The 13,162-nt window shown below is 47.5% G+C and overlaps 1 protein-coding gene and 1 long non-coding RNA gene across 2 annotated transcripts; one reads left to right on the plus strand and one right to left on the minus strand.

Moving 5' to 3' along the window:
• Nucleotides 1–1,244: 1,244 nt before the first annotated feature.
• On the minus strand, nt 1,245–2,204 carry LOC130406595 (uncharacterized). Its single transcript, XR_008904478.1, has 3 exons — nt 1,795–2,204; nt 1,551–1,666; nt 1,245–1,320 (listed from the first exon to the last, which is right to left on the minus strand). It is a non-coding gene; the product is annotated as an uncharacterized LOC130406595 (long non-coding RNA).
• A 2,308-nt stretch (nt 2,205–4,512) lies between these two features.
• On the plus strand, nt 4,513–12,934 carry vwa7 (von Willebrand factor A domain containing 7). Its single transcript, XM_056610823.1, has 16 exons — nt 4,513–4,752; nt 5,004–5,237; nt 5,851–5,947; nt 6,335–6,469; nt 6,662–6,857; nt 7,117–7,289; nt 7,442–7,554; nt 7,757–7,873; nt 8,300–8,509; nt 9,333–9,465; nt 9,807–9,959; nt 10,271–10,363; nt 10,681–10,982; nt 11,255–11,391; nt 11,816–11,975; nt 12,410–12,934. Exons 1-16 carry the CDS (start codon nt 4,513–4,515, stop codon nt 12,932–12,934), a joined length of 3,018 nt encoding a protein of 1,005 aa, XP_056466798.1.
• Nucleotides 12,935–13,162: the final 228 nt, after the last annotated feature.

The raw sequence follows: 13,162 nt of genomic DNA on the forward strand, positions 1-13,162 counted from the left end.
TCGCCCAGGACCTCCGCTCCTGCCGTGACCTCCGACCTCGACGTCCTGTAGGGGAGGCCAATATCACGACCGATCAACAACAGGCCCTCAATAAATTAAAATCTCACCACGAGATTATTATTAAACCGGCGGATAAGGGAGGGCAAATTGTAATACAAGACCGCACCAATTACATCTTCGAGGCGACGCGTCAACTTAACGACCCGGTCTACTATCGCCCTCTCACTAATCCTATGTACCTCGAGACCCAAACAATGGTGAGGCTTTTAATTGACCAAATGAAAGAAAAGCACCTCATCAACGCTAAACAGGCTCATTACCTATACGGCCCGGATCTCCCTCGAGCGAGGTTATTTTACCTTCTCCCCAAAATACATAAACCCCCAGAAACTTGGACCCTTCCATTCGTAATTCCCCCAGGACGCCCTATAGTCAGCGACTGTGGCTCCGAATCTTATCACCTGGCAGAGTTCATAGACCATTACATCAACCCCCTATCCCACACCCACCCGAGCTACCTGAAGGACACTTACACATTTGTAAACAAATTAAAGAACCTTACCGTCCCTGTTAACACGTTTATCTTTTCTATTGACGTCGACTCCCTGTACACAAACATCGACACTGTTCTGGGCCTCGAGGCTGTGAAGAAAGCATTGGCTTTGTCACCAGATTCATCTCGTCCCGACACATTTATTTTAAAGTTTTTAGAAATTACCCTTACCCGCAATGACTTTTTATTTGATAAAGCCTTCTTCCTTCAAATATGCGGTTGCGCAATGGGAAGAAAATATTCACCGGCTTACGCAGACATCTACCTCGCAGACTGGGAGGAATCTGCTTTCCTTAAATGCCCGTCACGCCCCCTAGTCTATTACCGTTATCTAGACGACATCTTTGGCCTCTGGGACAAATCAGAAACCGATTTTAACCATTTTATTCAGATCCTCAACTCACATCACCCCCGTATTAAACTCAAACACACCCTTCATCGCCAACAGGTCCCCTTCCTTGACACAGTAGTTTTCTTTACAGACACGAAAGATGGACACAAATCATTATCAACCAAGGTTTATTTTAAGGACACCGACAGACATTCACTATTATTTAATTCCAGTTATCATCCCCGGCACACCTTCAGCTCCATTATCAAATCCCAACTAATCCGTTTCCACCGCATCTGTTCTTTACCCCAGCACGTGGAGGAGGCCACCAGGACCCTCTTTGGGGCCCTTAGACCACGTGGCTACTCCAAACGCTTCCTTCGGACCATTAAAGGGGAAGTGATCGCCCTCTTCCAACCAGACCGGCCAGTCCTCCCTGTAAAAAAGTTAGCAGACAAAAAGTTAATTCCATTCATCACCACCTTCTCACGTCAACTAGGCCCCCTCAAGCAAGCTATCAAGCAACATTTTAACTCTGCCATACCCGAAACCGCCCCTCTCGCTTCCTTCACTATACTAATGTCCTACCGCCGTAACAAAAACTTACAGGACCTTCTAGTCCATACGGCATTGAACAAGACAATACGTACCACCTTCGACCCTTACTTTTCAAACCTCAAGTACATCTCCAGCTCTCGTGCCGGTGTCCCCATCACGCAGTCCTTCACACTACTCTCCTGCAACGTCGTCTATGCCATACAGTGCAGACGTTGCAGGAGCATCTATGTGGGAGAAACGGGGGCAACCATAAAACAGAGACTATATCAACACATTTATCATATACAAAAAGGAACAGACAATAAAAGACTATATAGCCATTTCATTACTCATCACATCACTAACTTCTTACTGTCAGGGCTCGAGACCAACGCCAGTTGGTCTCTGGGCCAGAGGAGAGCTGCGGAACGGAGGTGGATTTATAGGCTGTCCACCACAGCCCCCCATGGCCTCAACGAGGACCCATCTATTCGTCCGGGTCCTCACCAAAGCCTTCCTACAACATATCCTGTTTTAAATCCTTAACATAACCTCTTCCCTCCCCCTCTCCTAACCTTAACCACTCAGCCTATATTTTATTCCTTTCATTTATTTTATTCCTTTTATGTATTTTATTTCATTGATTTTATGATTTTATGGTGATAAAAGTTTATAACGTATTTTAATTGCTTGTGCCCGTGCCCTCCTCTCCTCTAGCCCCATGCAGTTTTGCATGGCGCTTGAGGGAGCGCCCTAACCCAAACCTAACCCTAACCCTAACCCTAACCCTAACCCTAACCCTAACCCTAACTAAATTCAACAGTGATAATTGCGTAACCCTAACCCTAACCACTACTACCCTAACCCTAACCACTACTACCCTAACCCCAACCCGTATCACAGCAAAATCAAATACCCAATCAGAGGAGAGCCCTTCTAACCAATCAGAGGCGAAAAAGGCGGTGCTTTCCCTTACCACCCTGAAAAATGAAATACGGCCCGCCAAGCACTTCGAAGAACTATCTGAAGACTCCATGAACCAATGACAACTACCGTTGTCGTTCAATAAATGCCTTGTTAATCAATTCATTTACTGACACGTAGTTACAAGAAACCGCAGTTCTGTCTCTATGTTATAAAGAGACAGAACTGCGGTTGAGTCAATAAATGCATGATTTTGGTGGACTATCACTGTTTGGCACTACACGTGCAAGTAAGAGGGATTTACAGACGCAAGGACTATGGGTTTAACTGAGATAACTTGATTGATTTTGTGTCATCTGCGATGGAGTTGGGATGGAGGAGTACTTACCACCTGAACTGGAGTGTGTAGGCTGTCTGTTCAGAATTTCTGTGTGGTTGAATGTTTGTCTATCTCTCCGTCTGACTTTTTCCAAAGTGACGCAGGAATTGGAATAGGATTACGACATTCAACGAAATAAGAAAACAACCATGCAGAAGTCGATCCACAACATTTTATGGCAGCTGAAAATGTCAGGTTCCTATAAACTCAAAGTTCTGGGCCCCTTCCATCTCCAGGCACAAAGCATACAAAAAGTGCAACGCCAACCTTAGCGTTGGTTAGCAACTTATGCCCCTCCTGCAATGTTGCCTGACGGAAGGTTAATAGGGGAAGAGTGTGTGTGTGTGTGTGTGTGTGTGTGTGTGTGTGTGTGTGTGTGTGTGTGTGTGTGTGTGTGTGTGTGTGTGTGTGTGTGTGTGTGTGTGTGTGTGTGTGTGTGTGTGGGGGGGGGGGGGGGGGGTTTGAGTGTGGTGGGGGGGGGGGGGGGGGGGGGGGCGCCTTCAAGTTTCTTTTTTTTGTTTGGTGAGAAAAGAGGGGAGAATGGAGGGCAGAGGGCTGGGGGTTGGGGGACCGAACACCAGGGCTAGTAATGTATGCAGGCCTATTGTGATGGCTCAATGCAGCGTGTGATAATCGGGGAGAGGAGAGGCACAGGCTTGGGGGAGAGGACTTGGGCCTGGGGTGGGATGTCTTTAGCCCAACGTTTGTCCTTTTCCACACACAAACGCACACGCACGCACAAACACGCAGGACTACGCCGCGTCTGTCTGTCCACCATGAAATGGTTGTTTCTTACTTTAATTTATAACTTTTGATCGTCAGAGATCTTCAGACTCAGCCATCATAACTAATGATTGCATCACTGCTACTATAAATACGACTTCTAAGAATACGGAGTGGAATGTTTCCGGCATGCATCTCTATGGACATTAGAATTGCAAAAATTCCCTATGCAGACACCTTTCTGTAACATGTCTGGTTTTCGAGGAGAGGTCTGATGAGCTCTTAAGAAGAACGAGAGCATCGAACAGCCAAGGGAATTGAGGTGAGGAAGCATTTTGTAGTACCAAAGTATTGAAACACAACTTGTACTTTCTGTGTGAGTATTTCCACTGGGCAGAATACATGCTTCACATTTGGTTACTTTTTGTTATACTGTACATTAAGAATGTCATGTACACTAGCCTTTGGGCGTGGCACAGCCTTAATGATGCTTACGCAAAAGCGATAATAAATTTAAAAGTTAAAAACAGCAAATAATAATGCCAAAAAATTACTCCTGTTTCACCGTTAAATGTTGTATGGACTATGATGGATTGCCTGGGAACTGAATGAAGAAGAGCGAGTCGATCAAGTGAAGGAGGTTTGCTCAATGCAGGATGACATAATAAAAGAAAATACATCATGGATGTTTTTTGTTAAAGACCTCATGCAGTCTTTGTTTCTTGTCAATGTCTTAATTTGGCGGAGGCCATGGGAACAGAAGCAGTGTATTGTCTGTGCATCTAGCTGTCTCAAAACAATAGGAGGTGCTGGACAGACAAGGCTGCACTGACATAGAAGTGAAGGAGAGTGTGTTCGTGTGTGTGGGAGGATAAACCTGTCAATTTCAATGTGTTTAGGGAGTGACTTTACTCTTAAACATTTATACCTCTGCCTCGCTCTTATCACAGTTTTCCTCTTTCAATTTTTTGACCGTGACAATCTTTGGTAAGTGGCTCGTCTTTATCTGTCGTTTTATTCAACTCTACTCCGCTGTGATGCCAACCGTCCCCTTGTTAGGAGGTGATGGGCCGCCCGGTGGGGCTGGGATGGCACAGGAGGAGGTTACACTGGTTGGCTGCTGCTTACCTGCTCCTCGCCTGGCCCTGCGCCGGCTTCCTCCCAGACTTCTGGTCCCGCGCCTTGACGCTGGCCTGGGACTCGCACACCCACCAGTACATCACGGAGAGGGCCATCCTCAACGTCACCATGGAGACGCTCGCAGGGATCAGCAGACACCAGCGCGGTCATGACACGCAGGAACAGGTAAAAGTCAGTATTTTTCATATGTATATATATAATATGTAGCTAGGTAGAAAGATAGATACAGGCGGAATTGTAATACGCAGAATAAAATACTGATATCTAGATAAATAATATAGCAATACAATATGAAAATAAAAATAAATATAAACAAAGTTATAATCGAATATACTATTATATCAGTATGATAAATTGCTAATGGTCATGGCCTTTGTGATGACATTGTGATGACCTGTCATTGGGACTTCTTCCAGACCGGACTGGGCCGTGCGTTCTGGAGCGCGGTCGGGGAGGTGGTCAAGTCCAACGCGGCCATGGACTTCCTGAGCGCCACCCGCTCCGACCCGGTGTTCCACTTTGACTCGGAGCGCGTGGACGGGGCCACGGCCGTGCTCCGCCAGGCCTGGTCCCAGACCCTGCTCTCGGTCCGGGCCGCACAGCACCAGAGCGCCCGGCGGAGCCTGGGACAGCTCTTCCACTCCCTGCAGGTATACCAGAGACCCAGGAGACCCTGGAGGAGACCCAGGAGAACCAGGCCTTTCAACCGGTTCTTCTTTCTTTCAATTTGAAGACCCAAGTTTATGTTTTTCTGAATTTAGGAAAAGGTTTATTAATGAACCATTAATTAACCTTAGCTAATGAAGTAATAAGCTTTAACTAAAAGTTCATGAACTGTTAACTTATGGTTTACCAATTTACTCATGATGTTCTATTGTTAACTAAGGTATTCATTCAACAGGGTTAGGCCGGGTGAGGTCTCAGCTCTTGTTAGACACATTTACTCTGGTTGGATTGGCACACCATCTCCAATTCTTTAATAAATTAACACACACATTTTTCTGTTCCCTTACCCCTACGCTGATGGTTCACGATTATGCCTATTACTGCATAAACAAATGTAAATTAATGGTTAATAAATATATCATTATGTAAAGTGTTACGAGCAGCAGAAGTGGTAGTAGTAATATGACTAGCATAAGCACTAGTATTAGTTAGAATAGTATTATTCATTTGCACTTAAATAAAAAAAGACCATGCAAACCTACAAAGCAGCATAACGTTGTTCTCCTTCTCTCTGGTCCTCTCTATCCATCCCGGCAGGACTTCTACAGTCATAGCAACTGGGTGGAGATGGGCCAACGCGACATTTACCATCACCTACTGCAGCCCGAGGAGACTGCGGTCCCGGTCGCTCAGGGTAACAGATGTGTCTGGTGTCTAAACATGATCAAAACGTCAAAACCTTGATAACTTTTGTATTGGAAAACATTTTACACTACAACACTTATATTCATACTTTGTTCCCCACTGAGTGCGAGTTACCCAACCTGGTACCTGTCGATTGGTAGATCGGTACCTTTCGATTGGTAGTCATCCATGTCTTTGTGAACGCCAAAAACACATCCAGACTCACATGACTCTCCTATCAATATAATTACAAAGCTGCCCAGTATCTTCCTGATCCAGATGCCTATGAGCCAATGATTAACTTCAAAATCCATCCCTACCTAACAGAATGACCATTCTACTGAACAGGAGCTTTCATTGGCTGCATTACTTATATCATTTCCTGTATGCGCTGCAGAGGCCACTTTGACCTGCATGGAGTGTTTCAGTGCAACCTGCCGAGGTAACCTGCTGCCCAGGCTCACTCAGAGACAGCCTCACCTGGGACTGCTCACCACCGGCTACTTCAGTGACAACCCTTCCAAACCAGAGGGTGGGTCACAGCTGATGCTCAAAACCACCTTATGTCTTATCTGTAGAAAGACCACAGCAGACACTGGGGGGGCCGATTTCAATGTCTTAAAATCAATATTCTGTATTTCAAAATTCACATTCAAACTTTGGTTAGCTTTTTATTTTGTAGCAATAGCATCCCATAATCACACAGGCCGTTTCTACTGTACAGGTAAATGTAGTCACGGTGGGATCCTGGACAGCAGTCGTCGAATGGGCGCCAAGGGGGGCATCAATAAGGACAGCACCTCGCCCCTCTTCTCCCCCCACCATTACCTGCATCTGGAGGCTGCGCGGCTGGCCTCAGAGGCCACTATGGCCGTGCTGAAGGACCTGCGGGACACCGTGGGCCACGCCCCCTTCCTCAGGTGAGTCTTCTCACCCTCTCCTGGTCACAGAGTGACCAGAGCCTTCAAGTGGCCAAGTTAACAAAAGTAGCACAAAATCGAACGAAGAATAAGTGCGATGTTTCAAACAACGCACACAGTATATCATCAAGTCTCCTTTTAGGTCTTTCCCCCCTCCTCCCCCCCCCGCAATGTACAATCCAAACTGTTCTCCTGCCAAGGAGTAGACCTGTAGGGTCCAAAGCATGATGCCTCTCTGTCCTGGGCCTGCTCTGGCCAGGCTGTTCAGCGTGCAGCAGCCCCCGGCGCTGGTGTTTGTCATCGACACCACCGGCAGCATGTTCGAGGAGATCAACGCGGCGCGACTGCGGGCCCTCGCCATCATCCAGGGACGCGCAGAGTCCAGCGCTGGGCAGCCCGGCACCTACCTGCTGGTTCCCTTCCACGACCCCGGTGAGGACTGCCTCTCCACCACAGCCATCCTACACCACTTTGAGGGTGCACTTCCTTAGACGTTTTTTTGCAGAGCCCGTTGAACAGAGCTGTATGAAGGAATGAGTGGTTGGCGTTAGGGTGAGCATGCTTTATTCTGAGCCGTGTTGCAGAGGTGGGCCCGGTGTATGAGACGGATGATCCGGAGCAGTTCATGGGCTACCTGGAGGACCTGATGGCCCTGGGGGGAGGAGATGAGCCGGAGATGAGCCTCTCTGCCATTCAGGTTAGTGGGAAAAGAGCCCAACACTGTCGAAGAACACCGTCTCAGACATTAGTGTTTGGTGCCGGTGTGTATGTGTGTGTGTGTGTGTGCGCACCTGCGTGTGTGTGAGTGTACGTGTTTGTGCATGTACCGTACGTCTGTGTGCACATGCAGAAGTGTCTATGTCGAACCTAACCGAGTGTGTGTTTGTGTATGTCCTCAGCTTGCTCTTACGCACAGTCCACCACTCTCTGAGATCTTTGTGTTCACCGATGCGTCGCCAAAAGACGCACACTTGTTCAGCTCAGTGAAGGCCCTGACGCTTGAGAAGCAATGCAAGGTAGACCGTCTGCGTCGTTTTGCTGCTCAACTGAATTCCAGTATTTCCAGTAGTAAGCTATCAGTGATTTTGTGCCTTTCTCTGAGAAAAAAGTCAAAAATTACAGGACATAACACAAGATACACAAGAAGATTATTGTATGTTGTACGTCCTGGCACTTAAAAATAGTACTTAACATTGTATAGCTTCTTATCCTAGCTATCTTTGTTGTATGCGGGGATCGGTTAACCTAGCAATTGTAAAAGCTTGGCACATCCTTACTGTACCGACAGCAATATATTGTTTTTCTCTTTCTTCTGACAAATGTACTTATTGTAAGTCGCTTTGGATAAAAGCATCTGCTAAATGCCCCAAATGTAAATGTAAAAGATATGTTGTATCATAGTTTCATTAGAGTGTAAGTAAGAGTAAGAGCTCCCCTCCCAGGTGACCTTCCTGCTGACGGAGGACCCCACTCACAAGAGGGTGGTGGCCAGAAGGAGAAGGAGTAAGAGGAGCAGGGAGCACCTGTCCCCTGACCGCTTCTCCCTGTACTCCGCCCTGTCCGCTGCGTCCGGGGGACTGACTGTGTTCACAACCAACGCCCAGATCCACAAGGTCTCGGCCATAGTGGAAGACATCACGGTGGCCGACAAGGTACTTGACGTACACCATTTTCTGTTTCTAGATCTGTCTTCGAGAGTCTGACACAAAGACTATATAGTAGCTCTGTAACGGGGGAGGTTAGGCAGAACCCAAGTGCACAGACTGACAATGGTGACAGGGCAGTTCAAAGGTTTATTGATTGCACCGATGATCAGGATCGGGCAGGCAGAGTAAACGGGGACCGACAAGAGTTCGGGGACCGGCAGGCAATCAGGTAGACTGGGGGTACCGTAAACGGTGAGTAGTCGGACAGGTGGGGACTCGATCACTGGCGGGCGATCAGGCAGGCAAGGGCTCGTCGGCGGGCGGGTAGTCGGGCAGGCGAGGGGTCGATATCAGGAGGGCGGACAGCCAGGCGAGGAGCCGGAAACAGGGGAGCAGACAGGCCGGCAGCAACTCGACAACAGGCGGGTGGTCAGACAGGCGAGGGTTCGGTAACAGGCAGGATCAGCGTTGGAGAAACAGTTCTGGAGATGCGGGAAAGCTCTGTGAGTAACGAGAGATGATCTGGCAGAGACTGAGTAGAGAGAGAGGATTGATATAGAGGGAGCACAGGTGAAGGTGGTTGAGCTAATGAGGAGAGATCAGCGCGGCAGGCAGGTGAACGGGAAAATCAGAAGCGGACCACAAGCTCCTTATAAGGAGAGGGCGGCGCTCTTCACTATACTGCGTTCAGTTGTCAATGGGGTTTAAAATATCTGTGGGGAAGCAGCTGTGCAACAAGATGGCATACATTGTCTGACCGAATAATGGGGTCACACAGCAGGCCGAAACCACTGCCTAAACATGTTAACTTAACACTCCCCCCTAACAGGTGACACTACTCCACGTGGAGAGTGACAGTGGCGTGGACGTCCATCATCCCTTCAGAGTAGACAGGGCCATGAACAGAGTCATCCTGCACCTCACTGGCACCCTCAGAGACTGTAACCTCACAGATCCCTCAGGTGAGTCCCCACACAATCACCCACAGGGCCTGCACTCTACACACTATATTCCTGGTCGAAATACAGGCATTCAACTTCATCACCATTCTCCTCTTTGTTATGCTCGAAGCCATTAACTCTGGCTACTGAATAAACTGGTGACATTTAAAACTTTTTCCTCAAACTCAGGAACTTCATCGAGGAACTCAAAGGAGAAGTTGTATTAGGAGGACGATGAAATAAATATACATGGCTACATGGATGCATGATAAAAGTGTCCACAACCGTTGTTGTTTACTTCACTAATGGTTATGGTCTCTATTGAGGGATTCACCTCTGAGGTTTGTCTCTTCCTGACATAGGCGTTAGCCAGTCTCTGTTGGCAGAGGACGGGCCCCTGGCAGAGTGCCAGAGCTTTGAAGGCCTCGGCCGCGTGCGCCTGCTGCCTCCTGTGGAGCCAGGACAGTGGCACCTTCACGCCCGGACCTACGGACCCTTCACATTCAATATCATCGGTAAGAAGAGTGAGGGGTATAATCACACCAACAAAGACTCTTGCTATTGATACTGACACATAGAACCATCAGACTAGCAGCTGCATTTGAGGTGATGAAAAACAGGACCCAAAAACAAAAAATCCAGTACACACCTACAGCTCGTCAAGAACTGTCATTATATTAATTGACATCTCCAAGTCAGCTTATAAACTTAATGTACACAGTGATCATTTCTTTTTTTCCATCACTTTAAGTTCTGTCACACAGATTATTATTTTTGTGAGGTAATGGAACAAAAAAAAATAATAATAATAATAAATTCCTCAAAGGTGACAGCAGTGTGGATTTCCTGTACTACTTTGCCACGGTGGCCAATGAGACTCACCCTGGGTTGTCAAGGGTGGAGGGCAGTCCAATAGCAGGTGAGTGGGGCTGTGGGACTCTATTGGTTCACTGTGTGTTGTTAACTCAAAGTACCTTACCTCTCTTAGCACATAGCGCCACACTCGGTTCTTTCGTAATTTCAAGCCTACCCAGTGGACAGAAGCAAACGTTGCTCATCTATCCGTCATACATCTAGGTGGACATGCCCACTTGTGATGTCCAAAGAGGCTTAGTTTCAAAACGGCTTGCCACACCTGGTGGTATATTATGTCACCTTTAATAGCCATGTGTTATACTATGATTTTAGTCAGCATTCAATTTTACTTTTGATACATCTGAAACTGTTGTTTTGCAGGTGTCCCCACCTTTCTGGTGCTGACCGTGAAGGGACTCGCCTCCAATGCGGAGGCCTATTTCAGTCATGTGACGCTGTTGGCAGGCAATGGAGAAAGTTTACAGAAGGTGTGGCTCAACTCCTCGTCTTCCTCCTCCTCGTCCCTGTCCGTCCACTCCTATGTGGGGGAGGAGCTGGTTGGCGTGGTGGACTTGGTACCCAGAGTGCCCTTCTGTGTTCGCCTGTCCGGACGCGATGTGAGTGGCAACAAGCTGGAAAGGGTGTCCACGGAGATGATCGAACCCACCCATGTTCAGATACGGGTAGGTGGTGGTGGTGGTGGTGGTGGAGTGGGAAGCTACAAATGCTAGCGCAGATAAATATAAATATATATAATGTAAAGAAAAGAACATGGTTGCACTGTAAAGCATCAAGCCCTGAAACCATCCCTGAATTGAATCTATTGCTCGTTCCTCGGCTTATGGATATTGAAACTCACTGTTTAATGGTGTCAATTCCATCAATCAACTTTATAAATACATACAAAGGTGAAACCGTGTATATGTTTTCACTTTTTCTTGAAAACCTTCTCTAGCTTGTGTCTGTGCCCCGCCTGGTGCCGGGTCACAGCACCACGGTCCACTTTGACGTCCTCAACCACGGCCCTGCACGCCTCTTCAACCTCACCGCCGCCGACGACCGCGGCTATCTGCATCCGAGCGGCCCTCATAGGTACGACACCACAACACAACAGCACAACAACTCATCAACACAACAACACACCGCTGAGACCATGCACTTTATTCCCAACAGCTGTGACTATCAATGGCTCGGCACTGGTCTGGTGTTCACAAAATGGAATTCAACTACAATTATGACACAACTGAAGTGTTTCATGTGGACTCGTCTTTTAAAGTACACAGCTGCCTTGTCCTCTTTTCAACTTCTGCTCCCGTCCCCCAATCCTCCTTCCTTAAACTTAAGGACCACATTGGCAATCAGTGTTCACTTTTTGGCTTTATCCTTGAGGTTTCTGTATGGATGTGTTTGTTTGGCTGCCAATACAATACACGTTTAAAACTATGAAATAAAATCAATCCATCAATCAATGACTGAATGTTCCACATTATTCCGTCTTCTTAAACCTGCTCGTTAGCTTCCCCGTGGCTGAGAAGGGGTCTATCCGTGGTCAGGTGGATCTCCGCACCCCCCCTACGGCCGAGGCCGGCGCCCCCCTCACCCTGACTCTCAGCGTGTGCGCCCTGGACTCACTGGACTCGAACTACGCCGTGGCCTACCTCACAGTGGTTCCTCCCGTAGGTTCCTGGACATTTGATGCACCAAGTCACAATGAATAGGGCGAATTGTTGTCCCAAACCCATCATTTAAAACATTGAAAAACACCTATAGAAGAAATCCCAAACCATGTGTTATGTTGGCCACTCATATTGTTAATATTCTAGGTATGTCTTCCAGGAAAGGAATCGTTTTTTAACACTGTGAATCTCAAAAGAAACACATTTACATTTTCCTACCTTTCATTTGACTATACAATTCCGCCGAATTATCAAATTCAGATGATTAAATATTGGCTTTGAGTGCACTTGTGTGCATTGGTTTGCGCCAAAATTATTACCGTGGAGCGAAAACTGAACTAAACTAGAGGCGGTGTATTGAAGACTGTTTTTGTATTATCCTAATGGATAATTTACTGACGATTCACTGACCTCCCATCCTCTTCTTCCCTAAGGATCCCGATATGTCTCCTCCATCGTGTTCCACCCTACGCTTGGAGAGACCCTGCCCTTCTCTCTGCACCAACTCCAGCTGGACTGTCTCCCTGGCCGTATCGGACAGGGGCCGCTCTGGTTTGGCCTCCCTGCAACTGCTCCGGGGTGAGGGGTTCCTCACCCTCCTCCCCCATGCCCCCACACCTCCTGGGGAAGGCCAGGCTGGGACCCAACAACAGCCAGACCAGGAGAAGCTGATACTTAAAAAGGGAGAGCACCCTATGAACGTTTCCGAGTGGGTTGGGGACTCATCTCAGCCCATGTGGGTGAGGTACAACGCTGGCTGCTGTGCCCCACATGCTGAGCTCCTGGTGTGGGACAGGGCTGGAAACTTAAGGCGCTGTCATCTGTCCTCCGGCCAGCAGGGGGGGCTAAGGGTCAAGGACTCTGAGACTAATGGAAGTGGGAAGACGACTATATTCAGCTGCTCCACAGGTGTGCTGCTGCTTTGGGCCTGTGGACTCATCTGGTTTTGTTCTTTGTAACTGAAAATAAATGTTACGGATTGTAAACTAGCTGCTTGTATTCTGAATCAAGCCACAACAGTCAAAGCATTCTAGCATCACATGACAAGGCAAAACCGGTATCCAATGTTTGTAATTCACAAACATGTGCAATGCCGTGTAGGAAAATGTAAGCAATCGATGAAAACTTTTTGTGTGACTTCAAACATTTCAAACTGAGAGGTGTACACGGAACATGAATTACAGTTT

Source organism: Gadus chalcogrammus, chromosome 16 (genome assembly GCF_026213295.1).
Source record: "Gadus chalcogrammus isolate NIFS_2021 chromosome 16, NIFS_Gcha_1.0, whole genome shotgun sequence".
In the NCBI taxonomy this organism is placed as follows: domain Eukaryota; kingdom Metazoa; phylum Chordata; class Actinopteri; order Gadiformes; family Gadidae; genus Gadus; species Gadus chalcogrammus.